At 50.0% G+C, this 21,323-nt stretch overlaps 1 protein-coding gene and 1 pseudogene across 1 annotated transcript; both read left to right on the top strand.

Moving 5' to 3' along the window:
• The first annotated feature begins 542 nt into the window (after positions 1-542).
• LOC111635238 lies at positions 543-645 on the top strand (annotated as a pseudogene).
• Positions 646-11,040: 10,395 nt separating this feature from the next.
• On the top strand, positions 11,041-14,625 carry LOC111635231. Its single transcript, XM_023380124.1, has one exon. It carries the CDS (start codon positions 11,041-11,043, stop codon positions 14,623-14,625), a length of 3,585 nt encoding a protein of 1,194 aa, XP_023235892.1.
• Positions 14,626-21,323: the final 6,698 nt, after the last annotated feature.

The raw sequence follows: 21,323 nt of genomic DNA, 5'->3' as shown, positions 1-21,323 counted from the left end.
GAGACCTCGCCGCTTTCTTCCGGGAGCAAGGTTTCGACACGTTCATTGACGCCTTCGTCATTGGCTCACTTGGAGGTTACGACGCCGCCAACGAAGGAGTCATCCAACGCCTCGGGATCCCTAGAAGATACGCCAAGCTGATGCGCTTCCTAATGGTAAGCGACTGCATTAAGTACAGCAAGGACATTTACATGCGCCACGTCAGCGGCCGCCGCCAACCTTAATCCACCACCCCGCGATCCTCATCTTTGTACCGCGTCTCGTCAGGCTATGAGCCCTTGTAACCGCGTCGCTTCAACACCTCAATTGTAAATATTTCAGGCTTGTGCCCATGTACGCGCGTAGANCCAACAATACGGATAGATGGCAAGAGAATAAAAAACACCAAAGATATAAAATATTTGGGCATCATCATGGATGACAAACTGACATGGAAAAAGCACTCAACCTTTTTGGCTAAGATCAAATGTGTAGTCGCCTTATGGCTAAGATCAAATGTGTAGTATCGCTTCTCGGCCTTATGGCTAAGATCAAATGTGTAGTACGCTTCTCGGCCTTATGGCTAAGATCAAATGTGTAGTATCTGTTCTTATCAGCTTAATGTTTTCTGCCTAAATTAGGACCAGAACTGGACTTCGAGCCCCACATTGCTCCCCAGACCTCTGGGTAAGTATATTTTGGTTTTGCTACTTTCTCTGTCCTACACTCTTCTTCCTTCCGCCGGAAGAGCGGCCTGCACGGTTTAAACGCACCGTGTATTCGCTGCTCAACCGGCAACACTTTCCCTATCGCCGCCAACTCAGTTTGGCGACGGGTCGGTGCTCTGCGTGAGCACCCTTTCCGCCACTTTCTTCCCCTTCCCGCCCCTTCTTGGTTGGCTGCCTCGGCACCCCAGGGGGCTCTTCCGCTCTTTTTTCTCTCCCATTTCATACTACACATTTGATCACCACCATGTCAGAGGTAACCATCCTTGTACCACTTCAACCACCACATGGCTGTAGGCTCTGCCTACCCATCCCTAGAGATTATAGCGATCACGCTGGTTTGGTTAGACACTTGAAAAGGGAGCACAACGCCTCACTGCTCTTCGAGTGTAGGGCTTGTGGGTTAACCCTCGAAAAACTGAAGGCCATGAAGGCGCACCAAGCTCGTGCTGACGCCTGCCGTACCAGCATCGCAGCAGCCACGCCTCCTCCACCACCTCCCTCCACCAGAGTCGTCAGGAGAATCCCGATTAGGCCACGGAAGCGGTACTCCCCGAGGAAGCGCCAGCAAGCCTCCCCACCCTCCACGGACAGTGAGCAATCGACTGCTGATACTCCACCGGCCGCCACGCCTTCCTCCAGTCCACGACCTCGTCGCAGAAGGGTTACCCGCTCTGCCCAGGCACTAACAACAAGCAGCCANCTCTCCTGTTCTAACCTCTTCTCACTTCTGCCGGAAGAGCGGCCTGCACGGTTTAAACGCACCGTGTATTCGCTGCTCAACCGGTACCACTTTTCTATCGGCGCCAACTCAAGTTGGTGAGTTGGTGACCAGTCGGTGCTCTGCGTGAGTGCCCCTTCCGCCACTTTCTTCCTCTTCCCGCCCCTCCTTGGTTGGCTGCTCTGCACCCCAGGGGGCGCTTCCGATCTTTACCCTCAACTATCTTCCTGCACATTTGATCCATGGCGACCACTGACAGCCCAGGTATTGTCACACTGCTCGTGCCACTTCGCCCGCCATATCACTGTCCCCCGTGCCTTCCTACGTACAGGGACTACGTTGACCATGGGGGTCTCTCTCGCCACCTTCGGCGCATTCATGGCGGCCATTTAAACTTCGAATGCCGCGCCTGTGGGCTACAATCGGACAAGTTGAAGGAGCTAAAGCTGCATCAGGCCCGTTCGGCCAAGTGCTCTGGCTCCATTCCTAGCATGTCCCCTACTAGCTCTAGTAGAGACCCAAAACAACGTGGCAGAATCCCCAATGGCCCGAGGCAATCACGTCAGAGGGACTACGGCCTCGATGAGGCATACCTGGCCTCCTTGGCTTCTAGCCGTCCCGGTGCTCCTAATGGCGATCTACAGCAACAACCCACCGACGACACACTTACCACTGATGTCCATACCAGTGATTGTGCCTGTCCTTCCACATCGCCAGCACCGGCTCACGGTTCCCCTCTTTCAACCACTCCATCCACTGGACAACGACAGCCCGCCACAACTAGTCAGACGTCCTCGACGGCGCACTCGTAATCCTGCACGCCGTAATTCCACCAGCAACGACGTTGATACGCCCACTCCACGTAGCACTCCACCCACCTTGGGCAATACTCACCCTGATGCACAAGCCACGGCCAACCAGTGTACTGAGGGCACTCCCAGCAGCCCTCCTTCAGTCGCCATTCTCACCCACCTATCACCTGTCTGCACGGCCGCCCCCTCCACCTCCCCGCCAGCCAGTCAGTCCTCCACTGCCCCACCAGCGTGGGTCATGGCATGGAGAGACCGTTTTGACTGTGCTTTGGACGAGGACATGCTGGAGGTCATGGTTGAGGACCTCGTCAATTTGGCCCACCACATGACGCCTCAGCACAACGCTAGGCACTCCAATCGCCAACGCCAACACCGCCCGCCCACCGACCGGCACACCAATCACAGGCCACGTAGGTACAGCGCTGCAGAGGCTAGTAGACTTCAACGCCTCTACAGGCTGAACAAACGTAAAGCCTTTGAAGAGGTCACTCAGGGCACTGAGCGGTTCTGCCAACTCAGCAAGGAAGTCCTCACCAGTCACTTCTCCAACGTCTATGGCCGAAGTGAACACGCCATTGCGCCATCCAATATCCTACCACCCCCGCTCACTCCAGCTACTGATGACCCTCTCTCCTGTGCCTTCACTCCTGATGAAGTGGCAGGCAGGCTGGCCAGATGCCACAACACTGCCCCTGGCCCTGATGGAGTTCGTTATTTCACTTGGCGCCGTCTTGACCCGCAGGGCCACATCTTGTCTGCCCTCTTTAATGCGGTCCGTCGCACAGGCACCATCCCCACTAGCTGGAAAACTTCCACCACCATTTTGATACATAAAAAAGGGGACCGACAGGTGGTTAGCAATTGGAGACCCATAGCGTTAGCCAACACGCTTGGGAAGCTATACTCCGCCTGTATCGCTGATCGCCTTCTGCGCTGGTGCGAGCAGAACGACATCATTTCCACCGCGCAGAAGGGGTTTGTGAGGTTTGATGGCTGTTCTGAGCACACTTTTATGCTCCAGTCGGTGATTCAGGACGCCCGGCGTAGAAATAAGGAGTGCCACGTCGCCTGGCTCGACCTCACAAACGCTTTTGGCTCGGTACCCCACACTACTATCATCGAATGTCTCAAGTGGAGCGGGCTGGCGACCTCCTCCATACAAATCATCGAAAACCTCCTACACGGCTGTCACACCCGCATCCGGTCCTCCTCCGGCCTAACTGATCCAATTCCTATCTCGGCTGGGGTAAAGCAGGGCTGCCCGCTCAGCCCAATCCTTTTCGATCTTGTGATTGAGCCGGCACTCCGGCTTATTTCCAACCTACAGGTCGGCTACCCCATACACGGTCATAACATCTCCGTGCTTGCCTACGCCGACGATATCACCATCACCAGCCCCACTACTGCTGGGCTACAGAAACAATTGGATCTTCTCACCTCTTGGGCCCGCAATAGCGGCCTTACCTTCAACCCTACCAAATGTGCCACTCTATCCGTATCTGGTAAATACCACTGCACCGACCACAGCTTCAACATCCAAGGAGCAGACATTCCCACGCTGCAGAAGGACGACCACTACATGCACCTAGGTGTGCCCACGGGCTTCACCATTGGGAAATCTGCCTCTGCGGTTGTAGAGGGCATCCTCAAAGACCTAAAACTGGTCGACAACTCATGCTTAGCACCTTGGCAAAAAATCGACAGCATCAATACTTTTTTAACCCCACGTCTCACTTTCCACCTCACTCTGGGTAACGTTCCCAAAAAATCACTGAACAATCTCGACAAAAACATCAAACGATATGTGAAAAGGTGGATGAACTTGCCACAGCGTGCCTCGCCAGAAGTGGTACACATGCCAAACAACCAGGGTGGTGCTAACGTCTCTCCGTGCTCCATACTTGCCGACGTGGCACAGGTGAGCCATGCCGTAAACCTCTTCCTTTCAAGGGATCAAATCGTGACCAACATAGCCATCACATCCCTCAAAAAAGTGGTGGAAAAGCGTCTTAGACGTGAGCCCAGCAGTTCCGATCTCTGCACTTACCTGGCTGGCTCCATGGAGGGTGATTTTGGATGTGACCCATATGACATCCCCTCCCTCTGGACTCGGCTCAGGATGGCCACAAGACGCCTAAGAACTCGCATAAACATCGAATGGCACCCTAATGCCGATGGCACTCTCACCCCTTCAATCGACAGCGTGCTCCTGAAAAAAGCCAACGCTGCCAAGATTATCACGGATGCGGTCAAATCCACCTTTCTAACTGCCCTTCTACGCAAACCTGATCAGGGCAAAGCGTTCCGCTTGACCGCCGGGAACCCTAACTCCAACCACTTCCTCCGTGATGGTAACTTTATCAGCTTCGCTGANACCAACGCGTCCCGGGTTTTCCCGAGAACTGCCGCCCAGATATGGTCGTCGTCCACGATGCCTCTAAATCTGCCACCATCGTGGATGTCACTGTACCATTCGAAAACGGAGCCGACGCTTTCCAGGCTGCACGGGATGAAAAGCTACGCAAGTATAACTCCCTCGCCCAACACTTTCGACAACTAGGATACAACACCCATATCAGCGCTTTTGTGATAGGCGCCTTAGGAGGGTACGACCACACCAATGAAGCCACCCTCCAGCGCCTGGGGATCCATCGCAACTACTCCAAGCTGATGAAGAAGCTGATGATAAGTGATACCATCAGATGGAGCAACGATATCTACAAGCACCATCTAAACCCACATGGACATCCACCACGTCGGCAGCCTACCCTACCACCAGGTAACCATTGATTGTCTGTACTTGGCCCAGAGCCCATGTACACACCTGTCTATGTATTTACGCGTAGCTGGCAGACGAGCCCATGTACTTTCACACTTACTGTATTGTTTTGGCAGGCATACGTGCCCATGTAACGCGAACTCTATCCTTGTTGTTTCCCGCGTGGCTGGCATAAGTGCCCATGTCCGCGCTACACATATCCTCTTGTATATACTTGGCTGGCATACGTGCCCATGTTCGCGTGCACATTACTCTCATACTTGGCAATATGTAAGCCCATGTCGCGCTTGCACTTTAGATTATCATGCCTCACTTTTTCCTTGATGTAAATACTTGAATTATAAAATAAAGGCTTTTCAAATCTGTTCTTATCAGCTTGATTATATTAATGTAATTTTGCTGTCTCTTTTCAGGTTGCCAACCGGATTCCGAGCTGAGTGCTCCCCGGCCTTTGGGTAAGTTATACTGACTTCTCTGTTCTACCTTCTTCTCTCTTCCGTCGGGAGAGCGGCCTGCACGGTTTAAACGCACCGTGTATTCGCTGCTCNTGAGTGCTCCCCGGCCTTTGGGTAAGTTATACTGACTTCTCTGTTCTACCTTCTTCTCTCTTCCGTCGGGAGAGCGGCCTGCACGGTTTAAACGCACCGTGTATTCGCTGCTCGACCGGCAACACTGTTCCTATCGGCGCCGTTCCCGGTAGCCATTCGGTGCTCTGCGCGAGCATCCTTTCCATAGCGTATAGCCACACTGTACGCTACTTTCTTCTTCCCCTTCCCGCCTCTTCTTGGTTGGTTGCCCCAAGCGCCCCAGGAGGCTTTTCCGCCCCTTTCCCCTACCAATTTCCTACACATTTGATCACACATGCCAGAAGAGACAATACTCGTCCCTCTTCAACCGCCGCATGGTTGCAGACTCTGTCTGCCCATTCCTAGGGAATACTCTGACCATGCGGGTCTGGTTAGGCATTTAAAACGTGATCACGCCACTTCCCTCACATTTGAGTGTAGGGCGTGCGGGCTCATCTTAGACAAGCTAAAGGCCATGAAATACCATCAAACCAAATCTGAGGCTTGTCGTGCCAGCATCGAAGCTGCCACTCCACCTCCTCCGCCACCCCCTACTAATGGGATAAGACGTCGTATACCAATACGACCTAGGAAACGGCGAACCACTGGCCACCCTCCCTCTACCACCCAGCCCGCACCAGAAAGCGACCAATCTTCTGACGCTTCCTCACCAACTGTGTCTCCAGTCATCAGGCCCAGACCCCGTCGCAGGAGAACTACCAGATCATCGCAGCTCACCCCAGCTGAGGAACAGTCTCCAGGTGTACAACCCGTATCAACCCAAACCACGGGACCTTCAAACCCCTTGTCTAGGCCGCCTGATCCATCAGGTCAGATCAACAGTGGCAGCCTCTCATCCCCCGGCCCGCATCAGCCAATCCACCACTTCCCACCCACTTCACCTGGGCTCCATCCCACCAACCTGCAACCCCATAGCCAACAGGGCGATGGGGACCTCTCAGGCCAGATGTCCATCCCTGGCCCGCAGAACGGTGAGGCCTACTCTAGCCAGATGCGAATTCCTGGCTTACAGTCAAGCAGCCGGACGTCCATTCCTGGCTTGCAGTCGAACAGCCAGACGTCCATTCCTGGCTGCCCTGCCAATGACATGCACAGCCAGATGTCCATTCCTGGCCAGCATAACAACTGCACTCTCCCTAGCCAGACCTCCGCTCCTGGCCTACAGCATAATGGTGCCCACACAAGCCAGATGTCCACTCCTGGCGGCCACCCCAACGGCGAGGACCCTCCGTCTTGGGTATCTGCGTGGGTAACTCGCTTTGATGCAGTCCTGGACGAGGACATGATGGAGAATATACTTGGTGACTTCATCGCCCTCGCACACCAGATCTGCAACATCACTGCACCACGGCAACGTCACGGCACACGTGCCCCAAGCAGAACACCTTGTGGCCCGCCCCGGTCAGACGCTAGCGAACTTCAATGCCTGTACAAGGCAAATCGTAAGCGTGCTTTTGACCGGATAGTGGGTGGGCCACCCCGTTACTGCACTGTGGACCCACACACAATCTCCAACCACTTCCGCACCATGTACGAGCGACCAGCTCCTGAAGCTATCGTCCCTGTTCCAGCCGACCCATGCCCTCCACCGGAGACCAGTAACCCTTTTGAGGCCCCCTTCACGCCACAGGAGGTGGCTAATAGAATCGCGAAGGGGCACAACACCGCTCCAGGTCCGGACAAAATCCGGTATCTTCACTGGAGGCGGATTGATCCAAAGGGCATAATTCTATCTTCCATCTTCAATGCAGTCTCAAGAACGGGCTATGTCCCCCGCAACTGGAAGGTATCCACAACAATGCTGATTCACAAGAAAGGCGACACGGCCAACCTAAAAAACTGGCGCCCTATCTGCCTTTCAAACACCTTGGGCAAACTGTACACAGCTTGCCTGGCAGATAGGCTACTTCGCTGGTGCTCTGATAACAACCGCCTCTCGCTATCCCAAAAAGGCTTCTTGAATTACCAGGGTTGCCTTGAACATAACTTCGTCGTAAAATCGGTAATTCAGGACGCTAGGAGGTCTTTGAAAGACTGCTGCATAGCTTGGCTAGATATAGCCAACGCTTTTGGCAACATACCCCACCACACGCTGTGGGAGTCCCTCAGATGGCATGGCATCCATCAAGACGCCATATGTGTGCTTCAGCAGCTATATGAGGGCTCTTCCACTTGCGTGCGCACTAGCACGGGGTATACTGACCCGATCCCCATGAACTCGGGAGTCAAACAGGGGTGCCCAATTAGCCCCCTGCTTTTCATCTTGGCACTAGAACCGGCAATTCGTCGGGTTCAAGCTCTAGGAAAAGGCTACTCCCTTCATGGATGCAGTATCGACATATTGGCATACGCTGATGATGTGGCCCTGATTAGTAGCTCGCCAGATGGCTTACAGTCGCAGCTTAACTCCATCTCTGACTGGACAGCATGGGCCGGAATTACCTTCAACTATTCAAAGTGTGGCACCCTCACAGTAGCCGGGAAATCTCATGCCACCAGACCCACTGTCTTCACCATCAACGGTCAGGAGTTACCAGTGCTTGGTGACAGAGATGCTTATAAACATCTTGGTGTCCCCACTGGCTTCACACGCTGTGACACTGAAACTGCTACCATAAATAGTATCATACAGGCCATAGAAAAGTTGGACTCATCAAGGCTTGCCCCATGGCAAAAAATAGATGCCATCAACACTTTTATAATGCAAAAACTGTCGTTTTGTCTAACTAATGGGACAACGCCGAAGAAAATCCTTGACAATATCGACCGAACCACCAAACGCTGTGTGAAGCGCTGGCTAGGTCTGCCCCAGCGAGCCAGCCCAGAATTGCTCTTTCTCTCATACAAACAAGGAGGCACCAACCTCACACCTACCAGCCAGTTGGCAGACATTGCCCAACTATGTCATGCGCTTCACCTCTTCCAATCCAGAGACCCTAACATCACTTGCATAGCACATAGCGCACTCGAGGGAGTAGTGATGAAACGTATCGGCAGGCGGTTCTCTCCCGAAGACCTATGTAGCTATCTCAATGGGTCCATGGAAGATGTGTTCGGTCTTCCTAGCAAAGACATCTCCTCTACCTGGACGAGACTCAGAATGGCCACTCGACGTTTAAAGAAATACCTACACTTTGACTGGACAATTGGTCCTGACAACATTCCAATCATAACTGCCGAGGGCAAATGGTTACGTACCGACAACTGCCATCAAACCCTCACTGGTCTTATGAGGATTTACCACCTTCAGAAACTCATCGCAAAACCAGATCAAGGGAAGGCTTGTGGGGTCACGGCGGCCAGCGAAACCAGTAACCACTTTATCAACAATGGCAGATTCACTCGTTTTGCCAACTGGTTTTTTGTACATCGGGCCAGGCTAAGTGTGGTTGCCCTCCGCGGCCACAAAAGGTTTGGAAACGACACCAAGCGGTGCAGGAGATGCGGATATGCCCGCGAAACCCTGGCCCATGTACTTTGCCACTGCCCCCCAAATTTCCACTTAATCACCTGGCGCCACAATGCTATCTTGCAACGCATCGTCACTGCCTTCCGACCGAAAGATGCGACGGTACTGGTCAACCAGCGTGTACCTGGATTTGAAGTAAACTGTAGACCTGACATGGTGGTAATTCACGAGCCCTCAAAAACAGCCACCATTGTCGACGTGACCGTACCATTTGAAAATGGTCCTATGGCCTTCCAGAACGCCCGTGACGAAAAGCTTCAGAAATACAACGCCTTGGTTCAGCACTTTCGTCAGAAGGGATACAATACACATATAAGCGCCTTCATCATCGGAGCGCTGGGAGGCTACGACCATGCGAACGAGGAGACCCTACAACGACTAAACATCAGCAGGCGATATTCGAAACTTATGAAGCAGCTGATGGTTAGTGATACGATCCGGTGGAGCTGCGACATCTACAGGCGTCATCTGGGATACCAGCGACAGAACGAAGCCCCGCAACACCGACAACGGTAATTTGGCACCTCACCACTCTCATGTAAATACCTTGGCTGGCATACGTGCCCATGTCCGCGTACTCCTTTCTTCTATGTACAGGTCCCTGCGACCTTTTTACTGGCATCTCAGCCCATGTACACGCACCCCATTTGTATATGTTCGCGTACACCTTGGTTGGCATACAAGCCCATGTCCGCGAACATCCACTTCTGTATCCATAACAGTCAGGCACATGAGCCCATGTTCGCGATACTACCCACAACTCTGGGTACCTTGTTCAGTTATCTTGCCTAAATATCTCCTTATTGTAAATAATTTAATTTCTTAATAAAGGCTTTTTAAATCTGTTCTTATCAGCTTGATGTTTTCGTCAACTGATGACCGCCTGAACCATCCTACGAAGCTTCCCGGACTTCGAGCCAGCTCCTGCTCCCCGGNACCACGGACAGGAACACATATCGAGGGGTCTCCAGAAGTAAGTCGAGGATCTTCAGCAGATGTTAATTGGCCTCATTTAAGATGGAATCCTCCAGCGACAACACATTTACAGTACAGTCCAAAATAGTGTCTTCTGAAGAGTGCAGCTGTTGACTTCTTGATGACATTATAGATGTACAGTGTGTAAGAGCCAACCAAGAGAGTGAAGTGTGGTGAAATAGTCAGGTGGAAAGATGCCACAGGCAAAAGACTCTGTCCGAGAGGACAGCTTCTTACTCAGATAGAGAGGAAAAGTTTGGTTGGCTAGTGAGGTGACAGTGACCTACCGGTATAAAGCAGTGTCTTTCTGTCCAAAACAATGTCCCAGCAAAGCGACGCTACAGGCAATGACTGTTGAGACTGTCCTAACGCTACAAGTATCCAACCCTGATGACTTGACCAACAGGTGCACAGGTCTTGAAGCTTGCACCACGCTACATGGATGTAGCCTTATGTGACACCAGAAGTACATGTGTTGGCTGCCTATATGGGCTGCAAGGAGAGGTAGGACAGCCAAGTTATCTTCGCCAGTGGCAACACCAGTAAACTTTAATTAAAAGCATCAGTCTATGGCTAAGATCAAATGTGTAGTATCTGTTCTTATCAGCTTGATGTTTTCGTCAACTGATGACCGCCTGAACCATCCTACGAAGCTTCCCGGACTTCGAGCCAGCTCCTGCTCCCCGGTCTTCAACTGGTAAGTTGTTTTAGCTCTCTCTCTTTTCTCCACTCTTCTCCCTTCCGCCGGAAGAGCGGCCTGCACGGTTTAAACGCACTATGTATTCGCTGCTCAACCGGCAACCTTTCTGTCCCCTCTGCGCCATAGGCCTCCAAGCCTTGCAACGCTCTACTCTCTGTACTCTAGTACGGGGGCACGCTCCTGTACTAGTCTATACAATTCTTACGCCCCTTCTTGGTTGGTTGCACTGCACCCCAGGGGGCGCTTCACCTTCCCTTTCATTATCTTAACTCTACACATTTGATCTTTCCATTATGGAGGCGACTACTATACTAGTCCCGTTACAACCACCGCACGGCTGTCGTCAACGCCTTCCCATCCCCCGCGACTATGCGGATCACGCTGGGCTCGTAAGGCATCTAAAACAAATACATAATACTGCTCTTCACTTCGAATGCCGTGCGTGTGGCTACATCCACGAGAAACTGAAGATGGTGAAATTGCACCAGGCAAGATCGGATGACTGCCGTGCCAGCATCAAGGCCGCAACACCCCCTCCACCGCCTCCAGCAAACCGGAAGAAGACGAGGATCCTGTACGGGCCAATAAAACGACGTACCAAAAATGGTGCAAAGACAACCTCCACGTCAACTGCTGCCAACGACAGCCAATCCTCGGGGGCCTCACTCACCCCGCTTCCGTCTACAACCCCGGCACGGCTCCGAACCAGAAGGACTATGCGATCCCTCCGTGGCCCCAGCAGAAGGAGATCAACGGCGCAGCCCAACCCGGTACAAAGTCAGCCAGCGCCAACCACCGATCACCTGGTACCCAGTCAGGAGAGCCCAACGAGAAGTCTCCCTGCTCCAAACAGCGACCAGTTAGAAGTAGACGGGTCCCCTACTCCTACAGGTAGGCCAACCCCCCACCTCTCTCCTTCTAGGATTGCCACTCCGGACCCACCAGTTCGATCCCAGACTCCGGCACAGCTAGCAACGCCGCCATCACCTCCGCGGCAGCACCAACCGGTAACTCCAGTGGCACCACCTCCAGCACCGCAAACATCGCAGCCACCCCAAGCTCCGATGAACAACTCAAGCAGCGGCCCCCCGGAGTGGGCTCTGGCCTGGGCTTCGAGATTCGAGTCAGCGATAGACGAGGACATACTCGAAGGCGTCCTCAGCGACTTCATTCATCTAACCTATTCTATTTGTGATATACAGGGTCCACGACAACCCCGCAGCACAACCAACAACCACACGCAAGACCATCGCGCTGAGGCAAGCGAAGTCCAGAGACTATACCGTGCCAATCGCAAAAGAGCCGTCGACCGCATCCTGGGCGGAAATTCACGATTCTGCCAGGTCGAAACGGAGAAAGTCTACCGCCATTTTAAATCAATCAATGAACAGTGCGCACCCTCCACCGCCGCTCCAGTACCAGTTGTGCAAGATCCAGCACCAGCCACAGACAACCCGCTCAACATCCCCTTCACGCCTGAGGAGGTCGCCATCCGGATAGCCAAGGGGCACAACACCGCCCCAGGCCCCGACAGGATAAGGTACCTTCACTGGCGAAGGGTCGACCCCACCGGCACCATACTAGCAGCACTATTCAACACAGTGTTAAAAATAGGCTACATTCCCCTCAGTTGGCGTGAGTCTACCACTGTGCTCATCTATAAAAAAGGTGACTGCAATAACCTCAACAACTGGAGGCCTATCTGCCTTTCCAACACCCTTGGTAAGTTGTATACTGCTTGCCTGGCAGATAGGCTCCTTAGATGGTGCTACGCAAATGATCGTATATCCACCTCGCAAAAGGGGTTCCTGCACTACCAGGGGTGCATGGAACACAATTTCCTCTTAAAAACAGTCATACAAGATGCAAGAAGGACTAGAAAGGAATGCCATGTCGCCTGGTTAGACATAGCAAACGCCTTTGGTAGCGTACCACACACTGCCATATGGAAATCCCTCAACTGGCACGGGTTGCACCCTGATGCAATACTAACTTTGCAGCGGCTCTACGAGGGCTCCACTACCAGAGTGCGCACTAGCTCGGGATTTACGGATCCCATATCTATGCTCTCAGGGGTAAGGCAGGGCTGCCCTATCAGCCCCCTGCTATTTATCCTCACCATCGAACCAGCAATAAGACGTCTCCAGCGCCTCGACAAAGGGTACTATATCCACAACCACCCCATTTCAGCGTTAGCGTACGCAGACGATATAGCCCTGATCAGCAGTAGTCACCAAGGGCTCCAGGACCTTCTAGACTCCATCTCTGAATGGGCCGACTGGGCGAATATCCGCTTTAACCACTCTAAATGCGGGACTCTATCAGTTCTCGGTAAGTCACACACAACTGGCACTAACGACTTTTTTATTAAACAGAACAGCCTCCCCCGCCTTGGCAACGATGATGCTTACAAGCATCTAGGTGTACCAACCGGATTTTCCAGGTGTGACACCGAAGCCGCTACAACAGATGGAGTGATACAGGACATCAACAAACTGGACGCATCACATCTTGCCCCATGGCAAAAAGTTGATGCCCTGAATACCTTCATTTTGCCACGTCTTTCCTTCTGCTTGGCCACCGGAACTACACCGAAGAAGACGTTGGACAAGATAGACAGGACACTGAAGCGGCACGTCAAAAAATGGCTCGGGCTGCCACAAAGGGCCAGCGCAGAAATACTACATCTATCATACAAACAAGGGGGTACAAACATCACCCCAGCCAGCCTCATCGCGGACATTGCCCAGGTATGCCACGCAGTCTATCTTTTTAACTCTAGAGATGAACATATTACAGACATAGCACTAGGCGCTTTGAGGGATGTCGTCACAGCAAGAATCATGAGAACCCCTAGCGACGAAGAACTGTGCCACTACCTCGACGGATCCATGGATGGAGACCTGGGGAATCCATCCAAAGATATTACATCGATGTGGACCCGCCTGAGGATGGCAACCAGAAGACTGAAGAAAAAGATCAACATCCACTGGGCCGTGGGACCGAACGACACCCCAACCCTAGCCATAGGAGATATCTTCGTCCGAGTCAAGGGATGCCAAAGTGTACTGGTAAGTTTAATGAGGGACCACCATCTTCGTAAACTCCTCGCAAAGCCAGATCAGGGAAAGGTGTTCCAGGTTACTGCCAGCAATAAAGCAAGTAACCATTTTATGAACAATGGACGCTTCACCCGCTTCACTGACTGGCGCTTTATCCACAAAGCGAGGCTCAGCGTTGTCGCACTTACAGGCCACAAGCGATTCGGTAACGAATCCAAGACTTGCCGTCGCTGTGGATTTGCACGCGAAACGCTGTCTCACGTCCTCTGTCATTGCCCTCCTAACTTCCGGCTCATCACCCAGCGACACAACGCGGTGCTGAACAGAATTGTCGCCGCATTCCAACCACGAGGTGCGACTGTCCTGGTAAACCAACGCGTCCCTGGGTTTGAAGAGAACTGCCGCCCGGACTTGACTGTGATCCACAAGGAGTCAAAAACAGACTCAGTCATAGACGTAACTACACCATTCGAGAACGGCCAGCAAGCCTTCGATGCAGCCCGTGAAGAAAAAGAGAGAAAATACAGCAATCTAGTACATCTTCGCAACAGAGGCTACAACACCCACTTTGCCACGTTTATAATAGGAGCCCTAGGAGGATACGACTCGCTCAACGAGGCCACCCTCCAGCGACTTGGAATCGGTAGGCGCTACTCAGCCCTAATGAAAAAGCTAATGGTGAGTGATGTCATTAGAATAAGTAACGACATCTACCGGCAGCACTTAGGAGCAAGACAACAACAGCACTATCAGCCACCGACACGCACCAGCAACAACCACAGTCGTTCTCCAATGCATAATCAGGACAACATGTAAACTTCTTATCTGAGCACAAACGCGTTCATGTACTCACTCTAAGCAGGCAAACTTGTGCCCATGGTCGCGAATTACTAACTCACCGCGTTACTTTGTATTACTCCAGGTTGGCAAATTACAAAGCCCATGTCGCGGTATCCGTACACTTGTATATACATCATTGTCAGGCAAACTTGTGCCCATGGTCGCGAAATCTACTACTAGTGGCAATTCCAAAGCCCATGTCGCGATAATTACTTGTAAATATTCTACTCTATGCTTGATCTTCATGCCTATACCTCCCTGTAATATATTTTATTCAATTTATAATAAAGGCTTTTTAAATCTGTTCTTATCAGCTTGATTAATATGCTTAATTTTGCTGTATTTTTCAGGTTGCCAACCGGACTCCGAGCCGCCAGCTCCCCGGCCCTTGGGTAAGTTGCTACAACTGTCTCTGTCCTACTCTCTTCTCTCGGAAGAGCGGCCTGCACAGTTTAAATGCACCGTGTATTCGCTGCTCGACCGGCAACACTGTTCCTATCGGCGCCGTTCGTGGTAGCCATTCGGTGCTCTGCGCGAGCATCCTTTCCTAACGTATAGCTCCGCTATACGCTACTTTCTTCCCCTTCTCGCCTCCCCTTGGTAGGCTGCTTCGGCACCCCAGGAGGCTTTTCCGCCCCTTTCCCCCTACTTTCCTGCTGCACATTTGATCAATGGCTGCATCGAGTAAATCGCCTGAAGTCACATTACTCGTGCCACTCAGGCCCCCCTACCATTGCCCTCCTTGCCTCCCTGTTTACAGGGACTATGTTGACCATGGGGGTCTCTCTCGCCACCTCCGCCGGATCCATGGCAGTCACCTCACTTTCGAATGCCGTGTCTGCGGGCTAAGGTCTGACAAGCTAAAGGAGGTTAAGCTACACCAAGCCCGTTCCACAGAGTGCTCGGACATGCTTCCATCTATGTCCCCAGAGCACTCTGTGAGAGACCCGAAGCAGCGTGGCAAAATCCACAATGGCGTCAGGAAGTCAAAACGGCGAGAACAATCCATCCGTGACGAGGCCTACTTAGCCTACGTGGCTTCGCAAACTAGCCAAGGCAGCGAGACGGGTAACTGTCAGCCCCAGCCTGTCACTCCTCAGGCCAGGCCTACCCCCAGCTGCCCCGCCACTCCTAGTACCAGTGCTTCGGCACCTGATGCACAGGAGCAGCGCCTGTCACCGGCCAAGACAACGATCGACGCCTCCACCCCACCTTTGGTGAGAAGGCCACGTCGGCGTAGGCGCCGCCCGGCGAGCGACTCTAGCCATACTAGTAGTCCTACCTCGCCTGCCAACGCCTCGATCGTATCTGCCAACACCTCTGACTCAGCAACTGCTGCCCCTGTTGCAGAAATTCTAATTTGTGTCCTACATGTCTGGTAGAGGACGGCACTAAACATTATATTTATGATTGCATAAAAATCGAACAAGAGAGATTAGAACTTCGACTTTTACTTGAGGAACATGGCATTACATGGCCTTGTAGGTTATCAGACATTTGGATTACTTGTGACATTTACAACGCTTTTAAAAGACTAGCTAATAAAGTTAACTTTGTTACTCAACATGCTATCTATGCTTAGTTACTTTGGCATTCAACTTAAACTGTACATTTTGCAACTGATTTGTAATTATTGGCTATGTTACTTGATAGATGTTTAAAATGTCTGTGATATTGTATTGTTTTTATTAGATGTTCAGGCTGATATTGTATTGCTTTTATAAGATGTTCAGGCTGATATTAGGCTTGTTATTCAATACTTTGCTGTCACTTTGTCTAACATGTTCTATGTTTGTTGTCGGTGATGGCTGATGGCATACATCCGAATAAATGCTGTTTTCTGTGCTAAATTAATTGTATATATGCTCAACTGAATTATTTTGCCAGTCTTTTGACCACATAGGATGGATTGTTTGAGTGATACTTCATTCGACATAATTCATTTGATATGTTGGGGTTTTTTTTTTCTTTTCTTTTCTTTCCTCTCACAAACCTTTGCACCACATATGTGCATACACATTCTTTAGACTTTCGAAGAAATCAGCCGTAATTTGATATGATGGCTGATATGAACTTGTGTTAATCTGTGCTTGTGACTATTATTAGAAATACAAAATTATTATTCTACAAGTGCCTTGTGCTACATACACATCTGCCAGAAATTCAACCTGACAGCGGCTGAACTTTTGTCGGTTGAAATGGATTTGTGTAATGTGTCTTGTTTTCACCGTTGGATGATGTGCACTACCTTAGTTTGGCTTCCCAAGAAGAATCAACCAAGACATTAGTGAATCCTGTTGGTTGAAATGAACTTGTTTGAAATTTGCCTACTTCTACTGCAAGTAATGCAAATCAAGTCTCTACATGCATCCTGTGCATATTTCAGTCGTATCAAGAACTCAACTGGCAGCTAAAGGACTTTATCGGTTGATATGGACTTGTGTGAAATTTGCCTGCTCTTTCTGCAAGCAACGCAAATCAATTACAGTAATTCTATGCATCCTGTGCATCTTTTAGATAAATCGGGTACTTCAATTACAGTTACAGGATTTTGCTAGCTGATTTGGACATAGATTATGGATGGAGATTATCATTGATTGAAGTAAAACTTTTGTGCAGCTTGCATTTTTGATGTAATGTACTCTAACTTGTTTAGTATATTTATTATTATTAATATTTGTTATTTTAATTACTGTTTAATTATTATTTAACTTCATTAATTAATTTTGTTCTATTGTATAATATATTTATAATTTTATTAATTAACTCTGTGTTACTTGCATAATATATACTATATATGATTGTTCTGCATATTATGATTACTCATTTTATTATACATGTATTAAATGTTAATTGTGGGGACGAATTGTTTGCTACATTGAATGTAAGATATATATATATATATACCATAATGCCTAAATACGTGTATCGTGTTAAAATATCTTATTCATTATTGATATAATATTTCATTAACAATTGTATATGCAGTGACCTGTGTGTTATTGATACACTTGTCTATTCTATTCATTATATTGTTGATAAACATATTATTTAGTTATGGTATTAATTACACATTTATTTAATCTGTACATGATATTTAATTATTGCATATTATAACATGTGCTCTATATATTGAATGTACAAAAATAATACAACTCAACTAATAATAATATGGAATGCACCTTCTACCATTATTGAATATGTATATTTTCTTTAAATGCTGTTATTCATTTTGAAAATGATCATACTTTATTATTGATATAATTCTTTGTTTTTAAATAATTGTATGTTGGTTAATCTTAATCTATTATGTGATTACTCTATATATTATTACTCTGTTATTGTTACTCTGTTACTACTATATATGTACTTAATATAACTACTTCATATGACCTGATACAACATGAAAAATTACCTCTGTAAATATTATAAATATCCTCACTATCATAATATTGAATGTATTTATCCTTGTAAAAATTGTTTGTAAAATTATGTTGATGTACTTTACTCCCGGTAATGCTATTATGCGGGGCCGGGATATGTGTGTTCACACCTTAATAAAATAACGATTGATTGATTGAAATAACGATTGCCCCTGTTGCAGCTACGCCCGCATTGGGCTCTCCTCCTGCTGACGTCTCCGAGCCCCAGCCACCATCCCAACCGGCTGTCGACATGCATCAGTCGGGTGTTTCCTCATCCCGGCCTCCCACCAACGACTCCACCTCTGCCCCCCCCTCCGTGGGTCATTGCTTGGCGTGACCGTTTCGACTGTGCTGTCGATGAGGACATGCTCGAGGCAATGGTTGAAGATCTTTCCAACCTCGCTCGCAGCATGATCCCTCAGCAGCATGGGCAGCAACATCGCCCTAGAAGTACCAGGCAACCACAGGCCAGCAACCCCCGTGGCACTAGTAGTGCTGCTGAGGCAAGCCGTATACAGCGCTTATACCGCGCTAACAAGCATAAGGCCTTTCAGGAGGTTACCCGCGGTGCCAATTGCTTCTGCAGAATCAGTAACTCCACCATCACTGATCACTTCTCTGGCACCAGCAGCCCTCAACAAAAAGACCAAGAACCTCTCCTCAGCCTCCTACCTCCTGCTCTACAGCCGGCTACGGACAATCCCCTATGTGGTTCGTTCACGCCGGCTGAAGTGGCCAAACGCCTCAGTAAATGCCACAACACTGCGCCGGGTCCGGATGGGATCCGCTACTATATATGGCGCCGTTTAGACCCTCAGGGTCACATTCTCTCGGCAGTATTCAACGCCGTCCAACGCATTGGCCATGTTCCCAGCGCATGGAAGGTTTCTAACACCATCCTCCTACATAAAAAAGGCGACCAGAATGACATCCGCAATTGGAGGTCCATTGCGCTGGCGAACACCCTCGGGAAGATATACTCCTCCTGCTTGGCCAGCCGCCTTCTCTGCTGGTGCGAGGAAAACGGCACCATTTCCACAGCACAGAAGGGGTTTATGCGTTTTGAGGGCTGCACGGATCACTCCTTCATCCTCCAGTCAATCATCCAAAACGCCCGTTGGAAGAACAGCGAATGCCACGTCGCATGGCTGGACCTCCGTAATGCTTTTGGATCGGTCCCGCACTCCACCATCTTTACCTGCCTCAAATGGTGCGGCCTATGTCCCGCCTCCATCGATTGCATTCGGGACCTCCTGGAAGGATGCCACACCCGCATCCGCGGTCACACGGGTTTCACGGATCCCATCCCAGTCTTGACGGGGGTGAAGCAGGGCTGCCCCCTCAGCCCTGTTCTCTTCAACCTTGTCATAGAACCCGTGCTCCGCCTGATCAACAATCTTCAGCACGGCTATCGTCTGCACGACCAAAACCTCTCCATCCTCGCCTATGCAGACGACATCACCATTATCAGTAGATCGGCTGCTGGTCTCCAGGCACAACTCGATCTTCTGTCGTCATGGGCCCAATGCAGTGGCCTCTCGTTTAACCCATCGAAATGCGCTACCCTGGTTGTGGCTGGCAAATATCGCTGTGACGATCAGACCCACTTCACCATCCAAAACTCTGATATTCCTCGCCTTCGCAAAGACGACAACTACCTCCACAAAGACGACAACTACCTCCACCTCGGGATACCGGCTGGCTTCACCATGGGGCGATCTGCCGACGACACCATCGACGGGATTCTGTCTGACATTCAACTTGTCGACAACTCCCGCCTCGCCCCATGGCAGAAGATAGACTGCGTCAACACCTTTCTGACCTCCCGTCTCACATTCCACCTCACCTTGGGGAAGGTCCAGAAGAAAAAGCTCAGCCACCTTGACAAAGTAATAAAACGGTGTGTCAAGAAGTGGATGAATTTACCGCAGCGTGCCAGCCCGGAAGTCCTTTATATGCCCCACGCCCAGGGAGGAGCGAACATCACTCCCTGCAATGTCCTCGCAGATGTGGCCCAGGTATGCCACGCTTACAATCAATCAATCGTTATTTTATTAAGGTGTGAACACACATATCCCGGCCCCGCATAATAGCATTACCGGGAGTAAAGTACATCAACATAATTTTACAAACAATTTTTACAAGGATAAATACATTCAATATTATGATAGTGAGGATATTTATAATATTTACAGAGGTAATTTTTCATGTTGTATCAGGTCATATGAAGTAGTTATATTAAGTACATATATAGTAGTAACAGAGTAACAATAACAGAGTAATAATATATAGAGTAATCACATAATAGATTAAGATTAACCAACATACAATTATTTAAAAACAAAGAATTATATCAATAATAAAGTATGATCATTTTCAAAATGAATAACAGCATTTAAAGAAAATATACATATTCAATAATGGTAGAAGGTGCATTCCATATTATTATTAGTTGAGTTGTATTATTTTTGTACATTCAATATATAGTGCCACGCTTACAGCCTGCTCCACTCTAGGGACCCCGTCGTCGCCACCCTTGCACTTAAAACTCTGCAAGTGGTTGTTGAGAAACGCATCCGGCGACCGCCCACCGACGCCGACCTTTGCACCTACCTGGCCGGCTCGATGGATAACGAATTCGGGTGCGATCCCTACGATGTGCCTTCCACCTGGACCCGTCTGCGAATGGCCACCCGTCGATCTTAAAAAACGTCTCGACATTGAATGGCTTCCAGACAACAGCAGCACCCTGACTCCATCCATTAACGGAAACCCCGTTAAGAGACCCACTGCCATGAGGTCCATCTGCACCGCCGTTAAGGCCACCTACCTTCAATCACTCTTAAACAAACCCGACCAGGGCAAGGCCTTCAAAATAACAGCAGGCAACTTTAACAGCAACCACTTCCTTCGTGAAGGAAGCTTCACTAGGTTCGCAGACTGGCGGTTTATCCACCGCGCCAGGCTAAGTGTGGTACCCCTACGCGGCCTGCGCCGGTTTGGAAACGCCAGCCAAAACTGCCGGCGGTGCCAGAGATCGGGAAACCCTTGCCCATGTCCTTAACCATTGTCCTCCAAACTTCAGAGCCATTACGAAAAGACACAATGCGATCCTAGATAGACTGAACAACGCATTCAACCATAGAAATCTCACTACATACGTCAACCAACGGATCCCCGGCTTCGAGAGCAACTGCCGCCCCGACCTCGTGGTGCTCAATCACAACCCAAAAACGGCAACGATCGTCG

This window comes from Centruroides sculpturatus, unplaced genomic scaffold (genome assembly GCF_000671375.1).
Source record: "Centruroides sculpturatus isolate CEXI.00-Female unplaced genomic scaffold, Cexi_2.0 scaffold953, whole genome shotgun sequence".
Lineage (NCBI taxonomy): Eukaryota > Metazoa > Arthropoda > Arachnida > Scorpiones > Buthidae > Centruroides > Centruroides sculpturatus.
This window is presented reverse-complemented; position numbering and strand designations above follow the sequence as displayed.